The 21283-nt window shown below is 35.9% G+C and overlaps 3 protein-coding genes and 1 long non-coding RNA gene across 12 annotated transcripts; 2 read left to right on the plus strand and 2 right to left on the minus strand.

The window, feature by feature from the left end:
• Positions 1-1327: 1327 nt before the first annotated feature.
• Positions 1328-14016, minus strand: LOC113655301 (glycine N-acyltransferase-like). 8 transcript variants are annotated; one of them, XR_007140377.1, is made up of 7 exons: positions 13872-14016; positions 13644-13733; positions 11656-11766; positions 11460-11568; positions 11112-11235; positions 10145-10929; positions 1328-1721 (listed from the first exon to the last, which is right to left on the minus strand). XR_007140377.1 is itself a non-coding variant. In XM_047812294.1 (7 exons), exons 3-7 carry the CDS (start codon positions 12269-12271, stop codon positions 10533-10535), a joined length of 816 nt encoding a protein of 271 aa, XP_047668250.1. In that variant the 5' UTR covers positions 12272-12294; positions 12856-12934; positions 13644-13749; the 3' UTR covers positions 7166-10532. The 8 variants fall into 8 exon arrangements, 7 of the variants coding, with proteins under 7 accessions (XP_047668250.1, XP_047668252.1, XP_047668248.1 ...); XM_047812294.1 differs by lacking the exons at positions 1328-1721; positions 13872-14016 and adding exons at positions 12197-12294; positions 12856-12934 and having other exon boundaries at positions 7166-10929; positions 13644-13749; XM_047812296.1 differs by lacking the exons at positions 1328-1721; positions 13872-14016 and adding exons at positions 12197-12294; positions 12856-12922 and having other exon boundaries at positions 7166-10929; positions 13644-13739.
• On the plus strand, positions 3478-5187 carry LOC125141033. Its single transcript, XR_007140378.1, has 3 exons — positions 3478-3534; positions 4074-4187; positions 4470-5187. It is a non-coding gene; the product is annotated as an uncharacterized LOC125141033 (long non-coding RNA).
• LOC113655302 (cystatin-like) lies at positions 5734-7292 on the plus strand. Its single transcript, XM_027165760.2, has 3 exons — positions 5734-6014; positions 6708-6818; positions 6947-7292. The coding sequence occupies exons 1-3, from the start codon at positions 5814-5816 to the stop codon at positions 7022-7024; spliced, it is 390 nt and encodes a 129-aa protein (XP_027021561.2). The 5' UTR covers positions 5734-5813; the 3' UTR covers positions 7025-7292.
• Positions 14017-16299: 2283 nt separating the features above from the next.
• Positions 16300-18716, minus strand: LOC113655293 (glycine N-acyltransferase-like). 2 transcript variants are annotated; one of them, XM_047812215.1, is made up of 5 exons: positions 18557-18716; positions 18145-18255; positions 17901-18009; positions 17679-17802; positions 16300-17002 (listed from the first exon to the last, which is right to left on the minus strand). In XM_047812215.1, the coding sequence occupies exons 1-5, from the start codon at positions 18629-18631 to the stop codon at positions 16612-16614; spliced, it is 810 nt and encodes a 269-aa protein (XP_047668171.1). In that variant the 5' UTR covers positions 18632-18716; the 3' UTR covers positions 16300-16611. The 2 variants fall into 2 exon arrangements, with proteins under 2 accessions (XP_047668171.1, XP_047668170.1); XM_047812214.1 differs by having other exon boundaries at positions 17901-18033.
• Between the last annotated feature and the right edge of the window lie 2567 nt (positions 18717-21283).

A 21283-nucleotide genomic window follows, 5' to 3' on the forward strand; every position in this document is an offset into this window, starting at 1 on the left:
GACTCTCCCTGTTATTCCATTAGGGGGCAAAATAGAGCAATAAAATTTAGGAGTTTCACAACAACAGGGGTGAACACTGAGATGCATCACAATTTCTTATTTGTAAATAATTTAGCAACTTTATGCCCTTTATGGCCTTATTGTGTCATAAAACACCTTTTGGAAAGAGAACTGGTAACATACTGTATATCCCAACTGAACCATGATTTATTTTCAAGCTGCATTCAGAGTGTACCTTACTGAATTATGTGTACCTTAATGAATGACTTTAAGATATGTATTTTTGGTCACTAAACAAATGTATTTTAATAATTAATTCATTTTTTTGGTCCACCTTTTGGAGCAGCGATTAAACGTGTTCTTTAACTACAGTATATTAATACTAAATACTTCCAGTAAGATCTAGGCCTGATAGCAAATTAGTAATGGCCAGAGCTGGCTCGTTTACTCCCCATCTTACTAAACCAGACCAAAACACTAACACAGCTCAGTACACTAACATAGCTAGGCCACTTTAAGACATAATACCATTATACCACCATTTGTTTGTATGGAAACCAATAATACCATGACTTTACAGAGTGTTGAATCGGTTGTTGTTTATGGCGTGTGGGATGGTGTTTTCATTGTTTTTCTACTACAAAGATGTTTGTAGAGGTTAGTTATTGTCTGTGGCTGATGGAGAGCAATCCAGAGATTCTCTTTTGGTGAGGATGTAACAGATGCTACAAAATAGGAGCAAATTAGAAGTTCTGCATTGATCTGTTCGGATAGCCAGATTTGACCGGTGGGATAGGAGGCAAACGTGACACAGAAGCCGCTTGGAATACCAGGTGAAAGCTGATTGTGGTGCACCAATGTGGTAAAAAACCCAAACACAGTATAAAGTAATAAAAAAAGAAGAAAAGGAAAATAAAGCTGTGCAGAATTTATACTGTATACAAGATATTTACAAGCTAGTTCAGCTATATCAATTGCTCTGAATCACATCAGCAAGAAAACAGCATCTACTCTATATAATGCTTATAAACAATAATAATAACCCTCACCTGTGGGAGCCATTTTATACTCCTAGTCCCGCCCCTGGATCAAACCATTCTGAAATTGGTAGGGGGGTTTTCTCCTCTGACTATAGAATCAGAATCCGCTTTGTTGCCTGGCATGTTTCACATGCGAGGAATTTGTTTTAGTGACAGAAGCTCCACAGTGTAACAGAATGACATATACAGTATAGACGAAATTGTATGTGCACATTTACAGGTGTGAGATGTACAGTTGAAATATACATATACAAATATAGACAATTTGTATGTACAAATTTGCAAGTGTGAGAAATGTTCAATTGAAGTATACAGTAAATATTTAGACAATATGTATGTATACATAGTACAAATTCAATTCACTTGGCATCAAAATATACATTAATGGAAATAAATAAGCACAAACAAACAAATCAACACACATGTCAAACAACCATTAAGACTTTAAACAACAACAAAAAAAACAATACATTTTTATACAGGCATGAACTGGTGACCCATATGACGTCACACCAAAATGGCTGCTCATCATGGCCCATAGATATCTATACACTAGATGTCGCCTTGGGGTCCTAAAAATGCGTCGAAACCGCCGCCATCTTTGTACGGTGCTCCTTTACTTCAAATGCATGCACGATGCCGGACTTCTGTGCTGCGTTTGGTTGTTCAAACGAAAGAAATCTAAAATCCAGACAGCAAGGGATTACATTTCACAAATGATAATGTGTTTTATGATATTGAATGGTAGGAAATTATATTTCGTGTTCCGTTGGTTTGTTTCAGTCCTTGGTTAACGACCGCAGCTAATCCATGCTAGTTACCCATTAGTTTTTGACAGTTATGAAAAAAACTTACAAAAAAAATGTTTGTAGATTCCGAAGCTCTTAATAAGGACATTAAAAATTGACCCATGCTTTTTTGCTTAAACGTAAAAAGACCCAACTTTATGTATGTTTTGTAAGATTCCCTTATCTGTCAAACATATTTTATTAGATTATCCTGGACTTAACACAAGCAGAATGCTCTTTTATCAAGTTCTACTTCACTTAAGGACATATTTAATGACATTATGTCTGAAAAAGGTTTGGATTTTTTTTTTGTTGTTAATTAAAATAAAAAAAATGTATAATATAACTTGCTGTTTATATTTGTTTTGTTTTTATTGTATTTATATGATATTTGTATTTTTGTAATTGAATTTTGCCATGAAAATAGCTTTTGATTGCTGACATGGTATTAAATAAAATAATCTGAATCTGAATCTGTTTGTAGATTCCCAAGTGATAAACAGAGACGTCAGTCATGGACAAGTTTCAGGGACACTAAACACTTTTTTTTAAATGGTTAATTCAGCTGACAGTCCTGGAAGGATGTCACCAATTAGGTTGGCAGTGTAACACACAAATTCAGCCTCAAAGTCAAACTTTTTTTTTTTTTATGAGACTTTATTATATACTTATTTAATCTGGCAAAAGTATTGCAGGAAAGGAATAAATATAAGATTGAACGGTCTTTGGCACCTCGACTATCTTTCACACTATGTTCCTCTTGAATTTGTGAATCATATTTAATAAACCAATACAGTTTAAATGAACATGTATATTCACACCATTGTAGCAGTGTTGCATGCAATAGGCTATAAGGTAAGTAGTGATTGTTCATTTGAAGATTACTCAAGTGGAAGAATGTAAGTAATAAACTTATACCTACTAGCACTATGCATTATATTGTGAAAAAGTAGATTATCTTAATATCAAAGTCTTAAATTTTGTCTGGATTTAATAATGATAAATACATGTCTGACCTTTGGAACGAACCAAAAAAAACTAGAATCGCATTCATGACGATTTATGGTGCTTTTATTTCTTTGCCTACATTGACGCTAATGCATTAAGAGGAGGGGGTCCCCCGTACCAAGATGGCGGCTCAATTGACGCATTCGTTCTAATGTACTACCCTATACAAGGCGACATCTAGTGTGTATATATGGGTAGTTGACCTGACATGGCTTTTTCACTGTCACAGAAGATAAAACATAATTTATTTCACATTTTCATAATTTAGAATACTGTAAATGGTTAAACATTTTCTTGTTTTATATGAATTTGTTGTTTTAATACCCAAGTTATTGTTAGTTTCTTTAGAACTTTGAGCCAAATCTCAAAATTGTCCTATGGTGTGACGGTAGACAACATTATTTCATAAATATTACATTTTATAAATAAAGAAAATAATGTTTAAAAATCTTAATGAACACTCCTGGCATAATTGTGCAAGTGTTTATTTCACTAAGTGGCCATCACTTTTCATATACATACATTTCTAAAAGTGTAGGAATTTCATAAAGTTTGTCACAGAAAAAAATGTCTTTTGGTGTTATGCAAAAACCTAATTTTAATTTGGGCAATATCATGGACAACTACATTTAATTGAAAGACCCCACTCAAGGTCATGTGACTGAAGACCCTTATGAAGGCCATGAGAATTGCACATGGTAAGTATTTCTCTCAGAATTGTTTAAATATTTAACTATGTTTTAAGACCACTGAAGTTGTTAAGTTTTTTTGTCCTTTGGTGTGACACCCCTAAATTACATTTTTTAATTTAAATTTGTATTTTTAACAGCAGGACTATGTAATATTATGCAAATATATCACGCTAATTGCTAATGACAGTTCAGCTACAGTAGTATTAGCAATGTTATTAACTGCCACAAAAGCTCAAATGTCCTATGGTGTGACAGGAAATGTCATTTGGTGTGACAATTAAGAAGCTATTAAAGCAAATAGATAAAGTTTGTTTACATACTTTTCATTCTTTTCTTTTTTTTTTTTTTTTTTTACCAGTTTTGATTATTTTAAATTCAATAATGACTTACATTTTAATGTTTGTTGTCGTTTTTTGGAGACTACATAAAATGTTCTGAAGTGTTACTAAAACAACTATAATGTATAATGTAACAACTATAAACAAATATAAAGTACATAAATACAGTGCTACTACATATAATGCTACTTAACTTTTTTTTTTTAGGACAGAAAAAACTGAGGGAGAGATGAGTGCAAAAGAGAGGACCAGACAATATAGGGAGCGAATTAAAAAGGATCCACAGAGAAAGGAGGCGATCCTAAGAGAAAGACGGAGAAAGTAAATCAAACTGAAATAATTCAGGGATTTTACTGAGTGACTGAATGACAGCTTATTATTCAGTATCAGAATAGACCTGTGTGAGGTTCAGGTTCAACAATAGTTACATGATAAGCTTGTTATTTCAGAATTATAATCTATATTGTGTTTTATAAGAAATTGACAAGTAAGTGGTTACATTTGGAGGGAAAACACAGTAGGTCATGAGTTCATAATTGAGTATACATTACATTAATTTCTCTGTTGATCAATTCATCAATATTCTATCATTATTTTAAACAGATATCATGAAAAGAAGACTCTCGGGGAATTGGATACATTCAACATTAAAGCACTAGGAAGGAAGAGACAAACTGAATTGAGGAAGATTTGGAAGGCATCCAAAAAAAGATGTAGAGCAGAGAAAAAGGCATTACTTGCCATTCTTAACACAACACCACCGTCTCCTGACAGTGTACTGGAGGAGCCAGTGGAACCTCCTGCAGGACCTGTGGCCCAACCTCCCCCTGAACTTCCAGTGTTGCCACCAACAATGCCTCCAATATCGCCAAAACAGGCCACTGTAGCCAAATTAAATGAACATACAAAACAAATCAAGGGGAAGCTTACCAGTCTAGAGAGGGAGAAAAAACTTTTAAAAATAAAATTCAGGATGGAACAAAAAAAAAACAAACAGTAAAATGTGAAAAAACTAAACCGTCTTTGTGAAAATAAAGTAAACAAGAATGTCAGAGAGAAACACAGCAATCCAAAGCTGAAACAAAATGCAGTCGAAAAGAAGTAGAGTTGTTCTTGTCAAGAGACACCAACAGCAGACTGCTTGCGGGGAAAAAAAGACACTGTGGGCAGGGTGAACAAGAAGCAGCGGAGAGTTCTGACAAAATCACTGCGAGACCTCCACAGTGACTACCTTAAAGATCCCAGATGCAAATACGGAATGTCTTACAGGCAATTTACTAGATATAGGCCATTTTATATATATATATATATATATATATATATATATATATATATATATATATATATATATATATATATATATATATATATATATGAATGAGAGCATGGTAAGTGTATAAAAGTCCCAGGTTGTATATTGCACAGGTTTGGTTCAGGAAAATAGTGTGTTTGCAATCTTTGTGTGTGTATTGCCCAATAAATGATAGTAGATTAAAAACTTGTGTCTATGGTTATTTCAAGTCAGTGCCTTAACCTCATCTTACACTCATCTTACACACACTATATTATTTATCATTTATTTCCTATATAAAATCTTTATATTATTGTTATTGTAATGTATTATTGTACTTTTTTAGGTTATAAGTATTTGCATACTTTCTGCATACTTAATATTTATTGCTAACTTACTATTTGTTTTCCGACTCTGTATTCTTTACTAATATTTATGTTTTTGTTTATATATCTCGGATAATTTCAGTAACAGAATTGGTTTTTCACAACATTTTTTTTTTGTTATTCACAACATGACAACATGAATTCTGATGACGTTTCGTTTCTGGTCACGTGATTAGACACAGGCCCCGCCCAAAGAAACAGTTCTGTTTATATAACGGTATTTTCCTCTGTACAGTTAAAGGCTGTTTTGCTCGGATCTAAAAGTAAATCATGTTCATGAAGGTTGTAATTGTCCTGTTGGCGGTCATTATGGCCGTGACCACGGCCGGGATGCCAGGAGGTCTGACGGATGTGGACGCAAACAGAGATGATGTCCAAAATGCCCTGAAGTTCGCAGTCAGTCAACACAACAAAGCGAGTAACGACATGTACATCAGTCAGGTTTCAAGACTGATCAAGGCTCAGACTCAGGTAGGAAACTTCACTAGTGATCAGAATCACAACAGTCATCTCTATGGGATCTTTAGTGGGTCAAAGTTTCATACGCCTGCAATCTGTAGAAATGGGCCTGCTATTGCAAATACATGTCCTGGGTCATTTAATGTTTACTGTCTGTCTGTTTATCTGTGTCTATATGTATCTGTCTGCCTGTTTATTTATCTGTCTATCTAAACTGTCTGTCTATCTATCTAACTATTTATTTATCTGTCTGTCTGTCAGTATTTCAGATGTTGTCTGATTTATATCGTTTTTGTTTAACATAGTGAATAGTGTAGTGCAAAATGACATCTGCATCATGTAGTTCTTACAATTAATACTATCTATCAGAAGAAAATTCTAGTATACGTTATACACCATGAAATGAAGAAAAGAGAGAGATGGCACGATTAACAGTCTCAGTAATTCTGCCTTACTTAAAAAAAAAAATAATAATAATAATAATCCACATATATTACTCAGGTCCACCCGTATCCCTGTCCCTTAGCCCTTACAATAGGTTTATAAAATATATCTTTAATTTAGTCTAGAAATAAAATGTGCCACAAAAATGTTGACACACCCAACAGCTTATCCTGCATGAGTAATAGTCATGGTATGATGGTATGATTTCTCCCCACTCAAAAACACATGACTAATTATACTTCATCTTTTCACATGCTATAGGTTGTTGCTGGTATAAATTATATTTTCAAAGTTGAGATGGCAAGGACAACCTGCAGAAAAGGTGGCATTGAGGAGGTGTGTGAGATCGATCCAGACACAAGTGTTACACAAGTAAGTTAGTATTGTTATAATTCACCTGCACACAATGTTCACACACTGTCCTTTCTTCATGTTGATCACTGTTTATATTGCTGACGTTTATGCTTGCTAACGTTCGTACCTTTGTGTCTTCCCTAAAGCGTCGTGAGTGCAAAATAAAGGTGTGGAGTAGGCTCTGGTTAAACGACATGCAAGTTATGGAAAATACCTGCCTGTAGAAATCCAATCAGGCATCCCAGAGTTGGTTCGGCCTTCTCAGCAACTGCATAGCATTTTTTTCTCTATAGAAATATTTTAACTTGCATGAACATGTTTAATCCATCTAGTTATTAGTTTGCATGTAGTGTCTTGTTGTCAGCATATTACTATAAGAATGTTTTTACTGTCACAAGCTTAAGCAATAACATTCAAATATATGCACTTTTTGTATACTTTTAAAAACTGAATAAAAAAATTGAGCAAGAGAATGCTTAAGTATTAAATGCATCAAAAATGTGTGCTGTATTTATTCATCCAACCAACTCTACACAAGAAATTCATACTGGGTCATGGGGAACATTGAGCCTATCCCAAAAGCACACACACTCACACACCGATTAACACGCTACGGGCAATTTAGAGATACCAATCAACCTAAAATGCAATCAGAGGACACCCCTGGGGCATGAGAGCATACATGCTCCACACACATGGCACAGGTAAGGGATCTGGTCCTAAAAACCTGAAGTTCTGAGGCAAGTGTGCTGAAGACCAATTCACTACCCACTCCACCTGGCTGCATTTCTGTTTAAATTCGACTTGTTGCGTGCCATACATACCAATCTGTTTAAGCAGTCATCAGCACAATGAAAATTGTCTTCCACATCATATAATGTACAGTATCACACAAGGCTCAGTGTTGTTTATCAATACAGTTCAATAAATAATTTAATAGATAGTTGGCTTAACTCAAATATATAATGTTTCCTCTGTGAATCGGGTTGGTCGATGACTTATTAGCTACTCAAACTATTGCATCATAACCTGCTTAACCATCTCAGCTTAACCTGCTCAGACGTGCATTGCTTAAGAAAATATACCTACAACTATGGGAATACAATCATTAAAACAAATTATGCGGTTTAAATTAGCATGTTGTCTGGTGAATGTCAGTTACAAATGTAATAAATATATCAAGTGATTTCCAAGAGAGGCATTTCCACAAAAAAACCCCACCCAATTGTTTTGATTCTGTCCTCGTAAAATCCCAGGACTGTCCTGAGATCCTAATCTTGCAGTATATAGTTCATAGTTCTGTGTTTTCCTTTGTGTATAGGGAATATAGCATAAAATAATAAAAATATTAAAATAAAAAATATAAAAAATTATTTGTTCCACCATTTCAACATGAAATCTGATGACGTTAGATTTCTTGTCACGTGATTGAACACAGGCCTCTCCCACCAAATCAGCTGTTTATATAACAGGATTTTCCTCTGTACTGTTCAAGGCTGCGGCTGTTTTGCTCTGTTCTGGCTCTAAAAGGAAATCATGTCTCTGAAAGTTGTATTTCCACTTTTGGTGGTCATCATGACTGTAAACAGTTCAGGCATACCAGGAGCTGTGATGGATGTGGACGTAAACATAGATGAAGTCCAGAATGCCCTAAAGTTTGCTGTCAGTCAACACAACAAAGCAAGCAACAACATGTACATCAGTCAGGTTTCAAGACTGATCAAGGCAAGGCTTAGGTAGGAAACCTAATTAGGTAGGAAACTTCATCCTCATTATATAGTCTTATCAAGTGTTCACAATACTATCAGAAGAAAATTCCATATTACATTCCATACTCTATTAAATAAAGAAAAGACAGAGATGGGAGGATTAAAGGACCCCTGTCCTTTAGCCTTTACAACAAACCCAGGATATAATGAATAACAGACTCACACGATATATTTTAATTTAGTCTAGAATTAAACGTGCCACAAAAAACTTAAACACACCACACGGCTTATCCTGCATGAGTAATAGTCATGATATGGTATAAACTTAATAATTACACTTTATCTTCTCACACGCTATTGGTTGTTGGTGGTGTGAATTATATTTTCACTGCTGAGATGGCAAGGACATCCTGCAGAAAAGGTTTTGTTGCGAATGTGCATTGGTTAGTTAGTATTGTAATTTAAATGCACATAATGCTCACACACTGTCTTTTTTTCTTGTCGATCACTGTATATATTGCTGATGTTAATGCAAGCTAACTTTTATACTTTTACGTCTTCCCTGAAGTGTCATGTGTGCCAACTAAACATGTGGGAATAGGCCTGGTTAAACGACATCCGAGAGAATACCTGCCTGTAGAAATCCGATCACTCAGCACGGATTTGGTTCAGCCTTCTCAGCAACTGCAATAACTGTTTTTTTCCCCTCTAGAAATATTTTAACTATTTACCATGTTTAATCTAGCAAGTTATTAGTTTGCATGGACTGTATTCTTGTCAGCATATTACTATCATCTCTGTCACAGGCTTAAGCAATAATATTCAAACCTATACACTTTTTTGTATACCTTTAAAAACTGAATTAAAATACATTTATTTAACAGTAAACTTAAGTATTAAATGTATCAGGAAATATGTGCTGGATTTATTCATCCAAACATTCTCTACATGAGTTATCCTACTGGGTCATGGGGAACCTGGACGCTATCCCACAATCACACACACACACACCGATAAACACACTAGAGACAATGTAGAGACGCCAAACAGCCTATAATGCATTGTCTTTGGAGTGGGGAAGAAACTGGAAGAAGCCCCTGAGGCATGGGAGAGCATACAAGCTCCACACACACATCCTGGAGGCAGGGATCCATCCCCCAAACCTGGAGGTGTGAGGCAAATGTAAGCCAGTGGAATAAACATCACGCCACCATTCACCATTCTGACCAAGAAATCACCAAGAAACCAACAAAAGATGCAGTCCACCACTACAGCCTCCATTCTACCAATAACTCACAGACTTTCCCAAATGTTCAAACAAGCTTCAACATGCCTTTTCCTCCATAATGCAGCTTTTTGGTATGAAAAATTTCATATGAATTGTGAATATTTATTTACCCCACGGTAAAAAAAGGTGAATAGCTAATGGTTTGATATGAAACAGAGAACAAAAATACAGTAAGTTTTGTAAATGTCGTAAAGCAAAGATGCTTTGAAAATAATCAATAAAGAATTAAAATAAAGAGTGTTTTGTAACTAGGGCCATGACATAACATTTAGAAGGACATGTGTCTACATAAAGTGAATGGTCCACAGCACACTAGGGAGTACAAGACACACTGCAATAAGACTTACCAGATCAGTCATATGTCTCTCTCTGAAATGTACCAGTAGAAGAAATCTAAGAAAAGAAAAAAATTGGACATGCACAGGACTCTCACAGGATATTTAAGTTGGTTGAATAAATAAAATATTACTTTTGTGTGTAAATGATAAATACACTCGCTGCCCAGCTGCTCAATTCTACGGTAATCTAATCAGCCAAATAATGCAGGTCCATATCAAGAGCTTCAGGTAATGTTCAAACCAAACATCAGAATAAAGAAAAGGTGTGAAATCTGTGGTCAGTTTGTGTGAGAGCTCAACAGCAGCCTTTCTAAAACAATATGTCTCAATGATTAAAACAATAATGTGATATCACCAAATTTTCATCCAACAAATATCTCTATAAACGAGGTGGTTTTTACTGATCACATACAAACCAAGTAGCCCTGTAAGATGGATCTGAGGTGAAACCTAAAGTGGTAAAGAGCCTGTACGATGGTTGGTTCTCCAACTCAATGAAGCAGTAGACCGGGTAGCCGTCTGAATGTAGTTTCTTTGCCAATATGGTGACCAGGGCTTTGGCGTAGCCTTTCTGTCTGTGCTCTGGCAATGTGTACAGCATTCCCATCGCACAGGAAGCATAGGTCAAGATCCAGGACACCGGTCGCCCCTCAGAATCCAGCAGGCAACACGAAGGAAAGTTCACGATCATTTCCCTGATGAACCGCTCACTTAATTCACCGCAGCCAAATTTCCAGGTGCTATTGACCAGAGCAACGTGCGACTTGTCCAGCGAAGACACTGTTAAGGAGAACCTGCAGAGCGTTTTTGTGTAAGTTAATTTAATACCCGGTGTATCATTTCATTTGTTGTTCAGCTGTTGCATTATAAATACTATGTATGTGAAGAGATGAATACAATTTAAAACATGTCATTTTGACCAAAACTACTTAGTTTATCTAAGTTAAAAAGAGACACCTAATGGCAGATCTCTCACCTTTCCGTGGTAAGTTTAGAAGGATCTTTGAGCTTCATCATGTGGCACATGTGGTTTTTAATATTCTGCACCCCTTTGTTCACAGCTGTACTTCTTATCAGGTCCATGTGGCTCACGTCGACACCTAAACAGATTATTTTAGATTGCAGGGTTTATTAGATTGATCATTAGACCAGAGGAGCACAGATTAAAATCTTACAAGGATGTATTTTTAGAAAGAGAACATTAATAGTTTGATTTAATTCAATGTTCCTGATCACCACGATCTGTGTAAGGCATATGCTGAGGTCTTCTAGCATGATGCAGAGAAAACCTTTATAACACAACAAAAAGAAGTCAAATGAATACTTAGACAGAAGAACTGCTTCCAGTCAAAAATGTCTGTCCTGATCAGTACGCTCCTGAGGGATCGGTCATCCTTGGCAAAAACGGACATGTCTTTGAAAAGGTCTGCTTTCTGCATGTGAGAGAAACAGATCAATATAAAAAACTTAACAGTAGTTACGTTGTCGATACTTTATAGTAAAGCCACGTCAGGAAATACCTCCTGCCTTTGTGGTCTGATGAATAGGACGTTAAAATCAGGCCAGCGATCCACCAGCACATCTGTGGGACTGGCTTCAACTCGATTCATCAGAAAAACAAAGCCGTATACCTACATATATGGTATCATACTGGGATTAGTGCCACTGTGAATTTGGAGGAGCAAAGAATTCACTGTCTTTTTGTCTTATAGCATTTATTCATTTCTACACTTTAGGTTCAAACTCCAAGTGTAATGTGACTGAGTCAGAACATACTGTAATCATTTTGTAGAATCATTTACAAGGTTTAAAAATATCATACAGCTCTAGTTAATGTGTCACAAAAGCAATAAAATATGTGTTATAAATATAAATGACTGAGAATTTATTTAATCATTCAACATTTCACTCTCTTTCTCTTTCCACTTTATCTGCTGTCCTCCACAAAAATACAGTATATTAATTAAATAAATCCACTCCTTAATGAATTCCCAAAACACTTATTTTCACCAACCACTAATGAGAGACATTTATAGCATGTTAACCGTGCTGTTTACAGACCTGCTGTGACTGGGGAAAGTAATGTCTGAGAGCTTCCTCAGCTTTCTTCAGCTCCTCCTTGCTCAGCACCTTCATAGCTTTTTTTTTTTTTTAAAGTGCTGCAACAAAATTCAGTCAACAAACAAAACCTAATTCAGGTGAAGATTCACTCACTCCACTGAATCGACGCTTATAAGCTATTGGGAATTGCCAGGTTACTTTAATGCAGCTTATCTGAGTTCATTCGGTGTTTCCCAAGTCCAGCCCACTTTTTTTTTACACTTACTCAGCATATGTTGTAGAAGATATACAGGAAGATTACATGCCACAGAGAGCTTACTAGAGCAATGCGAGTAATTATGTAGCTATTTTGTAATGCTGGAGCTATAGAGCTTTTTATTCCTGGACTTTCCACAGTCATTAGGGTTCAAGCTCTAGGTTTCATGACATTAACACACTTGATTAAAGTTCATCCAAATAGATCCTATACTGGTAAAGGTGGTTCCTTAATGTAGCGGTAGCCCTGTGATTGCAGTTTTTTTTATGCCAGTACGGTGACCTGGGTTTTGGCGTAGCCTTTGTGTCTGTGCATAAGTCCAACACACAACACAAAGGGAAATTCATGATACAGGACGTTTCTGATGAACTGTTCACTATAGTTCCCTAAGTGTTCTACTGACCTGAGCAATGTGTGACTGTTTAAGTGAGGACACACGTACAGGTAGTGCAGTCTGTACAGCTGGTACTCTGGAACACAAACTGATAAATAAATCTTTTACAGTTTGTTGACACAGTGATGGCATCATGGTACCAGCAAGAAATGGCAGCAGATGCAAAATACAGTTATAGGTACTGTGTGCAGACGTTTTTATATATATTATTTAACCTACAGAAGATAATGTTTAACATAACGTAAATTTATAAATGTGTAAATGTCTGACCAAACATACATATTAAATGTTAAATATTAAATATTAAAATGTTAATTATGTAAGAAAACTTTGTGCTTCGGTCAAATGAACCACTTAGTTGGCTCTTTTTCGCCACCTGCTGGTATATTCATGTAATATGAAGAAATGGTCACTGAACGATTCATTGAACGAATCATCTTGATGAACGAATCATCTTGATGAACGAATCATCTTGATGAACGAATCATCTTGATGAACGAATCATCTTGATGAACGAATCATCTTGATGAACGAATCATCTTGATGAACGAATCATCTTGATGAACGAATCATCTTGATGAACGAATCATCTTGATGAACGAATCATCTTGATGAACGAATCATCTTGATGAACGAATCTTTTGAAAGAATCAAAATTTCCTTAAAATCAGCAGATTCGTTACATCTCGTGTATCTGTGGCAGTCTAATAATGAAGAAATTAATTAAACCGTTTATTTACACCAGGGAACAACAAATAAATGTTAGAGAAATAAAATAGTCAGTGTTGTTTACAGACCTGCTGCGCCTGGGGACAATAATATCTGAGCGCTTCCTCTGCTTTCTTCAGCTCCTCCTTGTTCAACAACTTCATGGCTATACAAAGCTCCTGATGAAGAAATTCAGTCACAAACAATAAAAAAAAGAGGTTACAATCTAGTTTAAAAACGTGACTCGCTCTATGGAAACGTGTTCAACATTCTGTTATTTTATCTGCAGGTTCATATCTACACATTCGTTATTTTACTTTGGGTCTAGTTCCTTCCCACGGTTTATGTAATCTGTTCATCTCAAACTCGAGTAGTTTGTAGAATGTTTGTAGGATTAACAGTGTGTACAAAAAAATCTATAAATAGGTTAGGAAAAGAGGTTTGATCAGATAATGGATTAATTAGATTGTGTGTGTATATAAGGGGGGGGGGCAAACACAGTGTTGTGGTGTGAAAGAAAATGAAAAGCTCCATGAATAAGGGGTGTAATATGGTCTAACATCTGGAAGGTACGGTGGCCGAGAAGTGCGAAACACATTAACAAATCGAAAACACATTAACAAATCCGAAAACACAACAAGTCAGACAACCCGGTGTGACACCGAAATCTGTGACCTATCGTATGTTGTGACCTTAGAGGGCGCTGTTGCTAAAATGCAGCTTAAAATAGGTCGCCTAGAGACGTTCGCTACGTAAACAGAGTAAATGCAAAATCTTGCGTAAATCTTGTTGCGAGAACGCGCCAAGCGCCGTGAACGTTACATTCAACGCGCGTGCCGTCGTGCTGCAAAGAAACAGTTGCATGCGCATTGAACTAAAGACTCATTTACAGTACTTAAAAAAACAAAGCTATTCAAATGCTTTTGCATTCTCTGTTTTCATGATTGCTTTTTTTTAACTACCCTGAAAGTCATTTATTAATTAAGGCTAAAAAAATGTAGTCAGATGCTGATGCTTATTATTATTATTATTATTATTATTATTATTATTATTATTATTATTATTATTATTACAAATTTGAATTAAACAAACTTACAGCACGGTCACAAAGTATGATAAGGCATTATAGGTTATCAGAATCTGTTACCTCCCTCTATTTCACACCAAATTGAATTGAATGTTCTCCATATTCACTCTGGTGATGCCTAACACCCTCTATAGTATATCCTGAAAGTGATTTGGGTCTCATGTCAACAGAAACAAACTTATAGCACGGTCACAAAATATGATAAGGCATTACAGGTTATCAGGATCCGTTACCTCCCACTATTCTATCTGTAAGTTTGTTTCTGTTGACATGAGACCCAAATCACTTTCAGGATATACTATAGAGGGTGTTAGGCATCACCACTAATGCCTATAACCTGTAATGCCTTATCATATTTTGTGACCGTGCTGTAAGTTTGTTTAATTCAAATATGTAATAATAATAATAATAATAATAATAATAATAATAATAATAGACGGGTATGGAATCTTATGTGTAAAGTTCTCCGTTTAAATATAAGAAAATAACAAAATTAATCCACAGTAATCCATTCCATCCATCCATCCATTCCATCTTTGAGTGACAGGTGTCTTGTCCAATGATCGGTAAGTGTTCCAATCACAAACTATACCAACCTCTTTCGGATTGTCTGAATTGTCGTTGTGTTTTCGGATTAGTTAATGTGTTTTGCACTTCTCGGCCACAACGACAAGTCGGACAACCCGGAAAAGGTAGGTATAGTTTGTGAATGGAAACTTACCATCATTGGACAAGACACCTGGCATTCAAGATATACATGAAGTTCAACAGTCTGCCGCAGGGAAAAGTTGGAATGGATGAATGGATTACTGTATTGTTATTTTCTGATATTTAAACAGAGAACTTTACACATTACACATAAGATTCCATACCTGTATATCTTGAGTGACAGGTGTCTTGTCCAATGATCGGTAAGATTCTATTCAAAAACGATACCTACCGTTTCCGGGTTGTCTGACTTGTTGTTGTGTTTTCGGATTTGTTAATGTGTTTTGCACTTCTCGGCCACCGTAGGAAGTCACTGTGTGAGACTGTAAAGATCACATCTGTAGGCGTTTGACAACTTTTACCAACTAAAACTAATCAGCTGCTGGTTATCTTTGACCCACCTTTAACTTTATGTTGATTTAGTTATGTAGTTATTGAGTTGGCGCTTCAGACTTTACTGAGTACGGGTTAAGAGATGGTTAATTACTTCCTCCAAAAAATAAGTTAAAAGCTGTTCAACAGCATTACATGACTTTATGACACCTATGACATTAGATGAATGGCAGGCCTCAAGTTTGAAGAATTACTCTTAGTTTGTCAAGTGTAATCATAGGTCACAGGAACTGAACGAGGAAGATCCTACATCGATAGCATCAACGATCTCATTGGTGTGACCAGAGTGATGAAAATAATCCAAATAATAATACAATTACAAGCTTCACTGCCATAAGAAAGAGGGAAATGTCTAACTTTGTTAGAGATATCAAGTATGTTTTGAATCAATTTTATTTGCTCGTCTAAAAAAAACGGATAATTTACAAGGCTGTGTGTGTTTGGTGATAAATGTGTTTAAATGATTGATGGCAATGTCATTTTTGCAAAAGATGAGCTGCAGGGGGATCATTTAATTTGCCTTTGTGTCTTACAGATCACACATTTGTAACACAATATAAGTTTCTCATGGTTTTATTGTTGTAATGCAAGAACAACAAAAAGTTTTACTTTAATAGCATTTAAACAGAATAATCTATAATGTTACCAGAAAATATCAAACTTTTTTTAATTTATTTTAAAAACAACAACATGTAAATTAAGAAAAGAAAAAGAAAAACCATGCCAGCAAGACTACATGGAGATAGATGGAGAGCCAACCAATCAAAGGGTTACAAATGGATAAGATATTGGATGAACGTGTGCTGAACGCCACCTTCAGTTGTACAATCATGATAGGAATGTTCCTTATCTTAAAAGTAATTTTGCAGTCATAAATTAAAATAAAACCAAGCATAAGGCAGATACCTGGTGAAGCCTAAACTGGTCAAAAGCCTGTACGATGGTTGGTTCTCCAAATTAATGGAGCAGTAGACCGGGTAGCCGTCCGAATGTAGTTTCCTTGCCAATATGGTGACCAGGGCTTTGGCATAGCCTTTCTGTCTGTGCTCCGGCAGCGTGTACATTACTCCCATCTCACAGGAAGGGTAACTCAAGAGCCACGACACCGGCCGACCCTCTGAATCCAGCACGCAACACGAAGGGAAGTTCCTGATCATGTTCCTGATCAGCGGCTCAGTGCGTTCACCCGTGCCAAACTCCCATTTGCTGTTAATCAAGGCAGCGTGAGACTCCTTAACTGATGACATTTGAAAGGATGACCTATAGAGGATGAAGGAGAGTTTGGTTCTTCTCACAACTTCTCCACTTGATCAGAAAATGGTAATTAATTTGATACAACAACTGGCTCAGATAATAATACTGGCTGGAAGTATCTCAAGATGCTTGTTCAAAGAGAGAACTTTTTACAATTACATTTACAGCATTTGGCAGATGCCCTTATCCAGAGTGACGTACATAAGTGATTAAATCTCTAACATTGAATCATGCTGGCTCACTAGGTTACATACTTAAGATACCATGAGTTTAAAACATTTGTTCAAAGTTAAAATGAAAAAGTGTCAAAGGTTCTTTTTTTTTAAATGCTAAAGATAAGGCAAGAGCAAATTCCAAGGGGATTTCATGGTGGACGTCCACATGATCTAAGACTCAGAATCAAAATATTCTGACTATACAATAATGGCATAATGGGACAAAGAAAGTACACCCTACTTCATTTCAAACACAAACTGAAGTGACAACAACAAAATAACCTAAATGATTTCATCAATCTGGGTTAAGTTATAAGTCCATCACTTTCTTTTCCCATAAACATGTGGCCCACATTAAATAAGCGACACATGAGAGATAAAAGGGAGAACACTTTGGGAGAGCAAGGAAGTCAAAATAATTCCCAAGTTTTTTTAAATTCCAGTTACAGTGACAGTAAACCATTTACCTCTCCACTTTAAGCTTAGATGGATCCTGCAATCTCATCAAGTGTCCAACAACTATTCTGTTAATTGGTACACTTTTGTTCGCTGCTACAGCTTTTATCATTTCCTCATGCTGCAGGTCAACACCTAAACAGATATGTTACAGGTTGCACGGTTAAACAATGCTTCATAGGTTGGGGATCTCTGTACGTGTTGTAATAAGAAAAAAAATCAAAAATTAATACTTAAAATCATCTCCTGCTTCCAGTCAAGAACGTCTGTCCTGGTTAATATGTTCATGAGACGTGATTTGTCCTTGGTAAAAATGCACACATCTTTTATCAAGTCTGGATCCTGTATATAAAAGGAACAGGACAACTATAAAAATTGAGATATAGTGTGTTGTTAGATTCTCTTTTATCTGTTGCAACAAAGATTATTATATTTAAGCTCTAATTATTTTCACACTGAAGTCATCTTGCGTAATACCTGCTGCTGACTCGGTTTAACAAGCAGCACACGGAAATTCGGCCACTGGTCCACCAGCACATCTGTGGGATCAACGTCTACTCGATTAATACGACAAACATATCCATACACCTGAAGACATAAAAGTACAAAATTGTAAGAGCTTAAAGCTTATTTCTATGATAAAATGATGTATAACACTTTTAAATAAATCATAAGTAAATAAGCATGTTTTCTATATTTTCCTTCATTTTCATCTGCAACCCTTTTCCCAAACAGACCTTTCTCTGTCACTTCATTGATAGTCTCTACAGTCTAATGATAAAACACATTTTGCACCACAACGAATGCCTGAAAAACTTGTCGATACCAATAAAACATTGAAGAATATTCCAGAGAAGCTGAATTATATATTGTAGTGTGGTTTACAAACCAGTTGTGACTCAGGCAAGTAGAGTCTGAGTGCTTCCTCAGCTTTTTTCAGCACCTGCTTGTTCAACACCTTCATGATTCTGTTCTAGCTGCTCAGTCACTCAAATGTGAAAAGTTCTGCATATATTTAGCAAATGAAGATGATCTACTGTAGGTTAGACTTTGTTTGTTAATTCAGCAGATCATGTTATATATTAAACCGGTTACATATTGAAGTCGTCTTGTATAAATGAGGAACACAATGAAATCTGGCCTCTGCTCCACCAGAACTACAGACTCAGCTTCTACTCTAATAATTATATAAATATATCCAGAATCAAATTACAATGTAGTTATTTGTAGCCAACAATCAGTCTGAACATTGAACCGGGGCGGTTCTAGGCCTTTTCTAGGGTGTCTTCAGCCCCCTGTCTGTAATCTCAGCCACCCTAAAACCAAAAGTATAATTTTTACTTTCATGAAAAAAAAAAAAAAAATCATGTTAAAATGCAGGACATGTCGATGGGAAAGAAAATTATTTATCGGTTTGATCCAAGAGCGATTTTTTTTTACTTTGCTTTTACGCACGTGCGTTGTTGTCTTTCAAAAGCGCGTCATCGGCTGTTAGTTTTAATTGAACGGAGAAGCTCGTGCACGCGCAGTCAGAGCTGGAGGCGTTTATCTATAACTTTAATCAGCGGAAAACCGTAAAGACGGCAACCAAAAGCAGTCAAAATTCACTATTCTTATTACCAGAGTTGATAGAACAAACAAAATATTAATGCAAATAATCCATTCAATAATAAATAAAAATAACATTTATTGATTTGGTCTCTGTCTTGTGAATATTTTTTTTTTTTTATCAATGACTCATTGGACACACTGTTCGTAGAGAATGCATACATACATGAACTGATTTGATTCAAGACTGGCATCATTACATCATGCATAAAATTTTGGTGTCCACTTTTGCCATTTTAAATAATACCATAACTTTTGGCTTACTATGTAGTCATATAATATATAATATAAAACTCTTCTTGTTTTAAATTCTCACTGAGGGCTAAAACCCCCTAAAGATGAAATCCTAGATCCACCCCTGACATTGTCAAAACCTTGACAAAACCAAAGAGGTGCTTGGTGACTTCAGGAGAGCTCAGAGTGATCGTGCTCTGCTGTAGCTACATCTACAGATCCTCTGTGGAGATCATCAAGAGCACCAAATTCCATGGTGTTCACCTGGTGGGAAAACCAGTAAGTCAATCCATCAATAAAAAAAATCGTAAGCATGCATAAGTATTCTTTACAATAATAATATATAATATGAGAGACCTCACCTGGTCCCTCAACAACAAATCCATCAAAAGACACCATCTACCACCCCCTTACCTTACCATGTTCTATAGGGAGACTATGGAGATCATCCCGAGCAGCTGCATCGCTGCCTGGTTTGGAATTGCAGAGTTTCCGACCAAAAGACCCTGCAGCAGATAACGAGGACAGCTAAAGAAGATAATGGTCTCTCTTTCTTTACTTTAATTTTTACTCTGTATTTAATTTCTAAAACCCTGGTATGAGCAGATTTTATAATAATAAATTCTTAATTCTTCTTAATTCTTTAATATAACGCAAGAAAGTCTCATTTAAAGTCACTTCTAAAAACTAATGGCGGCATCTGGTGGTCTCCAGCTGAACTCGATGTTCTAAACTAAATTCGTCTTATCTTCCTTGTGTTAGTATGTTTTATTCTGTTTATTCAGCCTGATTTAACCAACTAAAGTCTGTGATAACATTAATGATTAAATAAAAATCAAATAAATAAATAAAAATGCTCACTGATACAGATATTAAAAAAAACTGTTGTCTGTGTTATCTGTTTTAAAGCCAATACTGCTAGAAACTAATGTAAACACAAAGTAGAGAGACTTTATTCTTTAATGAGTGAGCAGCCATGTTGATGTGACGTCAGTCCGTAAATCCCACACTCTGGGATTTTTTTTTTTTTTTGGAAAATTCACCTCACACTTACCAATAATCTCTCATATGACATGGAGGTGTTACTTTCTTTTTAATGTCAAGCAACATTTTAAGCAAGCCAACATTTTACAGTAAAATGACCACACCAAATAGATTTGATTGTTTATTTTCCACAAAAGATTTGTACAGATTCCAACAAATAGTTCAGTGTTAAAATTAAAGCACAACGAAGCTTAATCATTTGACCAAGACACCCAAAACAGTGTGAGGGAGCCATAGACACAAACTGAGTGTAATGTCACATGAAATTCAGGATTTTCAGACTGATATGAACATGTATGCCATTGTCACACGCTGCAAATCACAAACTTCTATTAAGATCAAACATTTTAATCAGTAAAAAAAAAATTTAAACAAAAATGTCTAAAATCATCTCACTGATGAAGGTGGTGTTTTTCTTTGCCGCCGTTTGAGTGTCGGTGATGAACACGCAGTCGTAACACACTTCGTTACCCTCCTGTAGAAACACACCAATTAGCTCTAGTGAACCATACAACACAAAAAGCCCACAGACTACAGGCTGAAGAGAGCGAACAGACCTAGGCGGTGGTCTCCTTCTCCTTATTGGCATTCTCCTTGGGGTAAAGGAGCTTAGGGATGTTGAGGAGTAAAGGATTAACCGTCTGTGTCAGATCCAACTCAGGAATCTCATTTGACATTGTCATCATTAGAAGGCATGGAATTAGTTTCCACTGTTATTCTGACGATACAC

This window comes from Tachysurus fulvidraco, chromosome 4 (assembly GCF_022655615.1).
Source record: "Tachysurus fulvidraco isolate hzauxx_2018 chromosome 4, HZAU_PFXX_2.0, whole genome shotgun sequence".
NCBI classification, from domain to species: Eukaryota; Metazoa; Chordata; class Actinopteri; order Siluriformes; family Bagridae; genus Tachysurus; species Tachysurus fulvidraco.

Excerpts from the sequence above, each read along its gene's own strand:
- LOC113655302 (XM_027165760.2), top strand. The coding sequence starts at position 5,814 with ATGTTCATGAAGGTTGTAATTGTCCTGTTGGCGGTCATTATGGCCGTG. Across the intron at positions 6,015-6,707 it reads TGATCAAGGCTCAGACTCAG|GTTGTTGCTGGTATAAATTA; the intron begins GTAGGAAACTTC and ends CACATGCTATAG. Across the intron at positions 6,819-6,946 it reads CAGACACAAGTGTTACACAA|CGTCGTGAGTGCAAAATAAA; the intron begins GTAAGTTAGTAT and ends TCTTCCCTAAAG.
- LOC113655301 (XM_047812292.1), bottom strand. The coding sequence starts at position 13,913 with ATGAACAGATTACATAAACCGTGGGAAGGAACTAGACCCAAA. Across the intron at positions 11,569-11,655 it reads TCAGACCACAAAGGCAGGAG|AAAGCAGACCTTTTCAAAGA; the intron begins GTATTTCCTGAC and ends TCTCACATGCAG. Across the intron at positions 11,236-11,459 it reads GAAGCAGTTCTTCTGTCTAA|GTGTCGACGTGAGCCACATG; the intron begins GTATTCATTTGA and ends TAATCTGTTTAG.
- LOC113655293 (XM_047812214.1), bottom strand. The coding sequence starts at position 18,631 with ATGAAGGTGTTGAACAAGCAGGTGCTGAAAAAAGCTGAGGAAGCACTC. Across the intron at positions 18,034-18,144 it reads TTAAACCGAGTCAGCAGCAG|TTGTCCTGTTCCTTTTATAT; the intron begins GTATTACGCAAG and ends CAATTTTTATAG. Across the intron at positions 17,803-17,900 it reads GAAGCAGGAGATGATTTTAA|GTGTTGACCTGCAGCATGAG; the intron begins GTATTAATTTTT and ends ATATCTGTTTAG.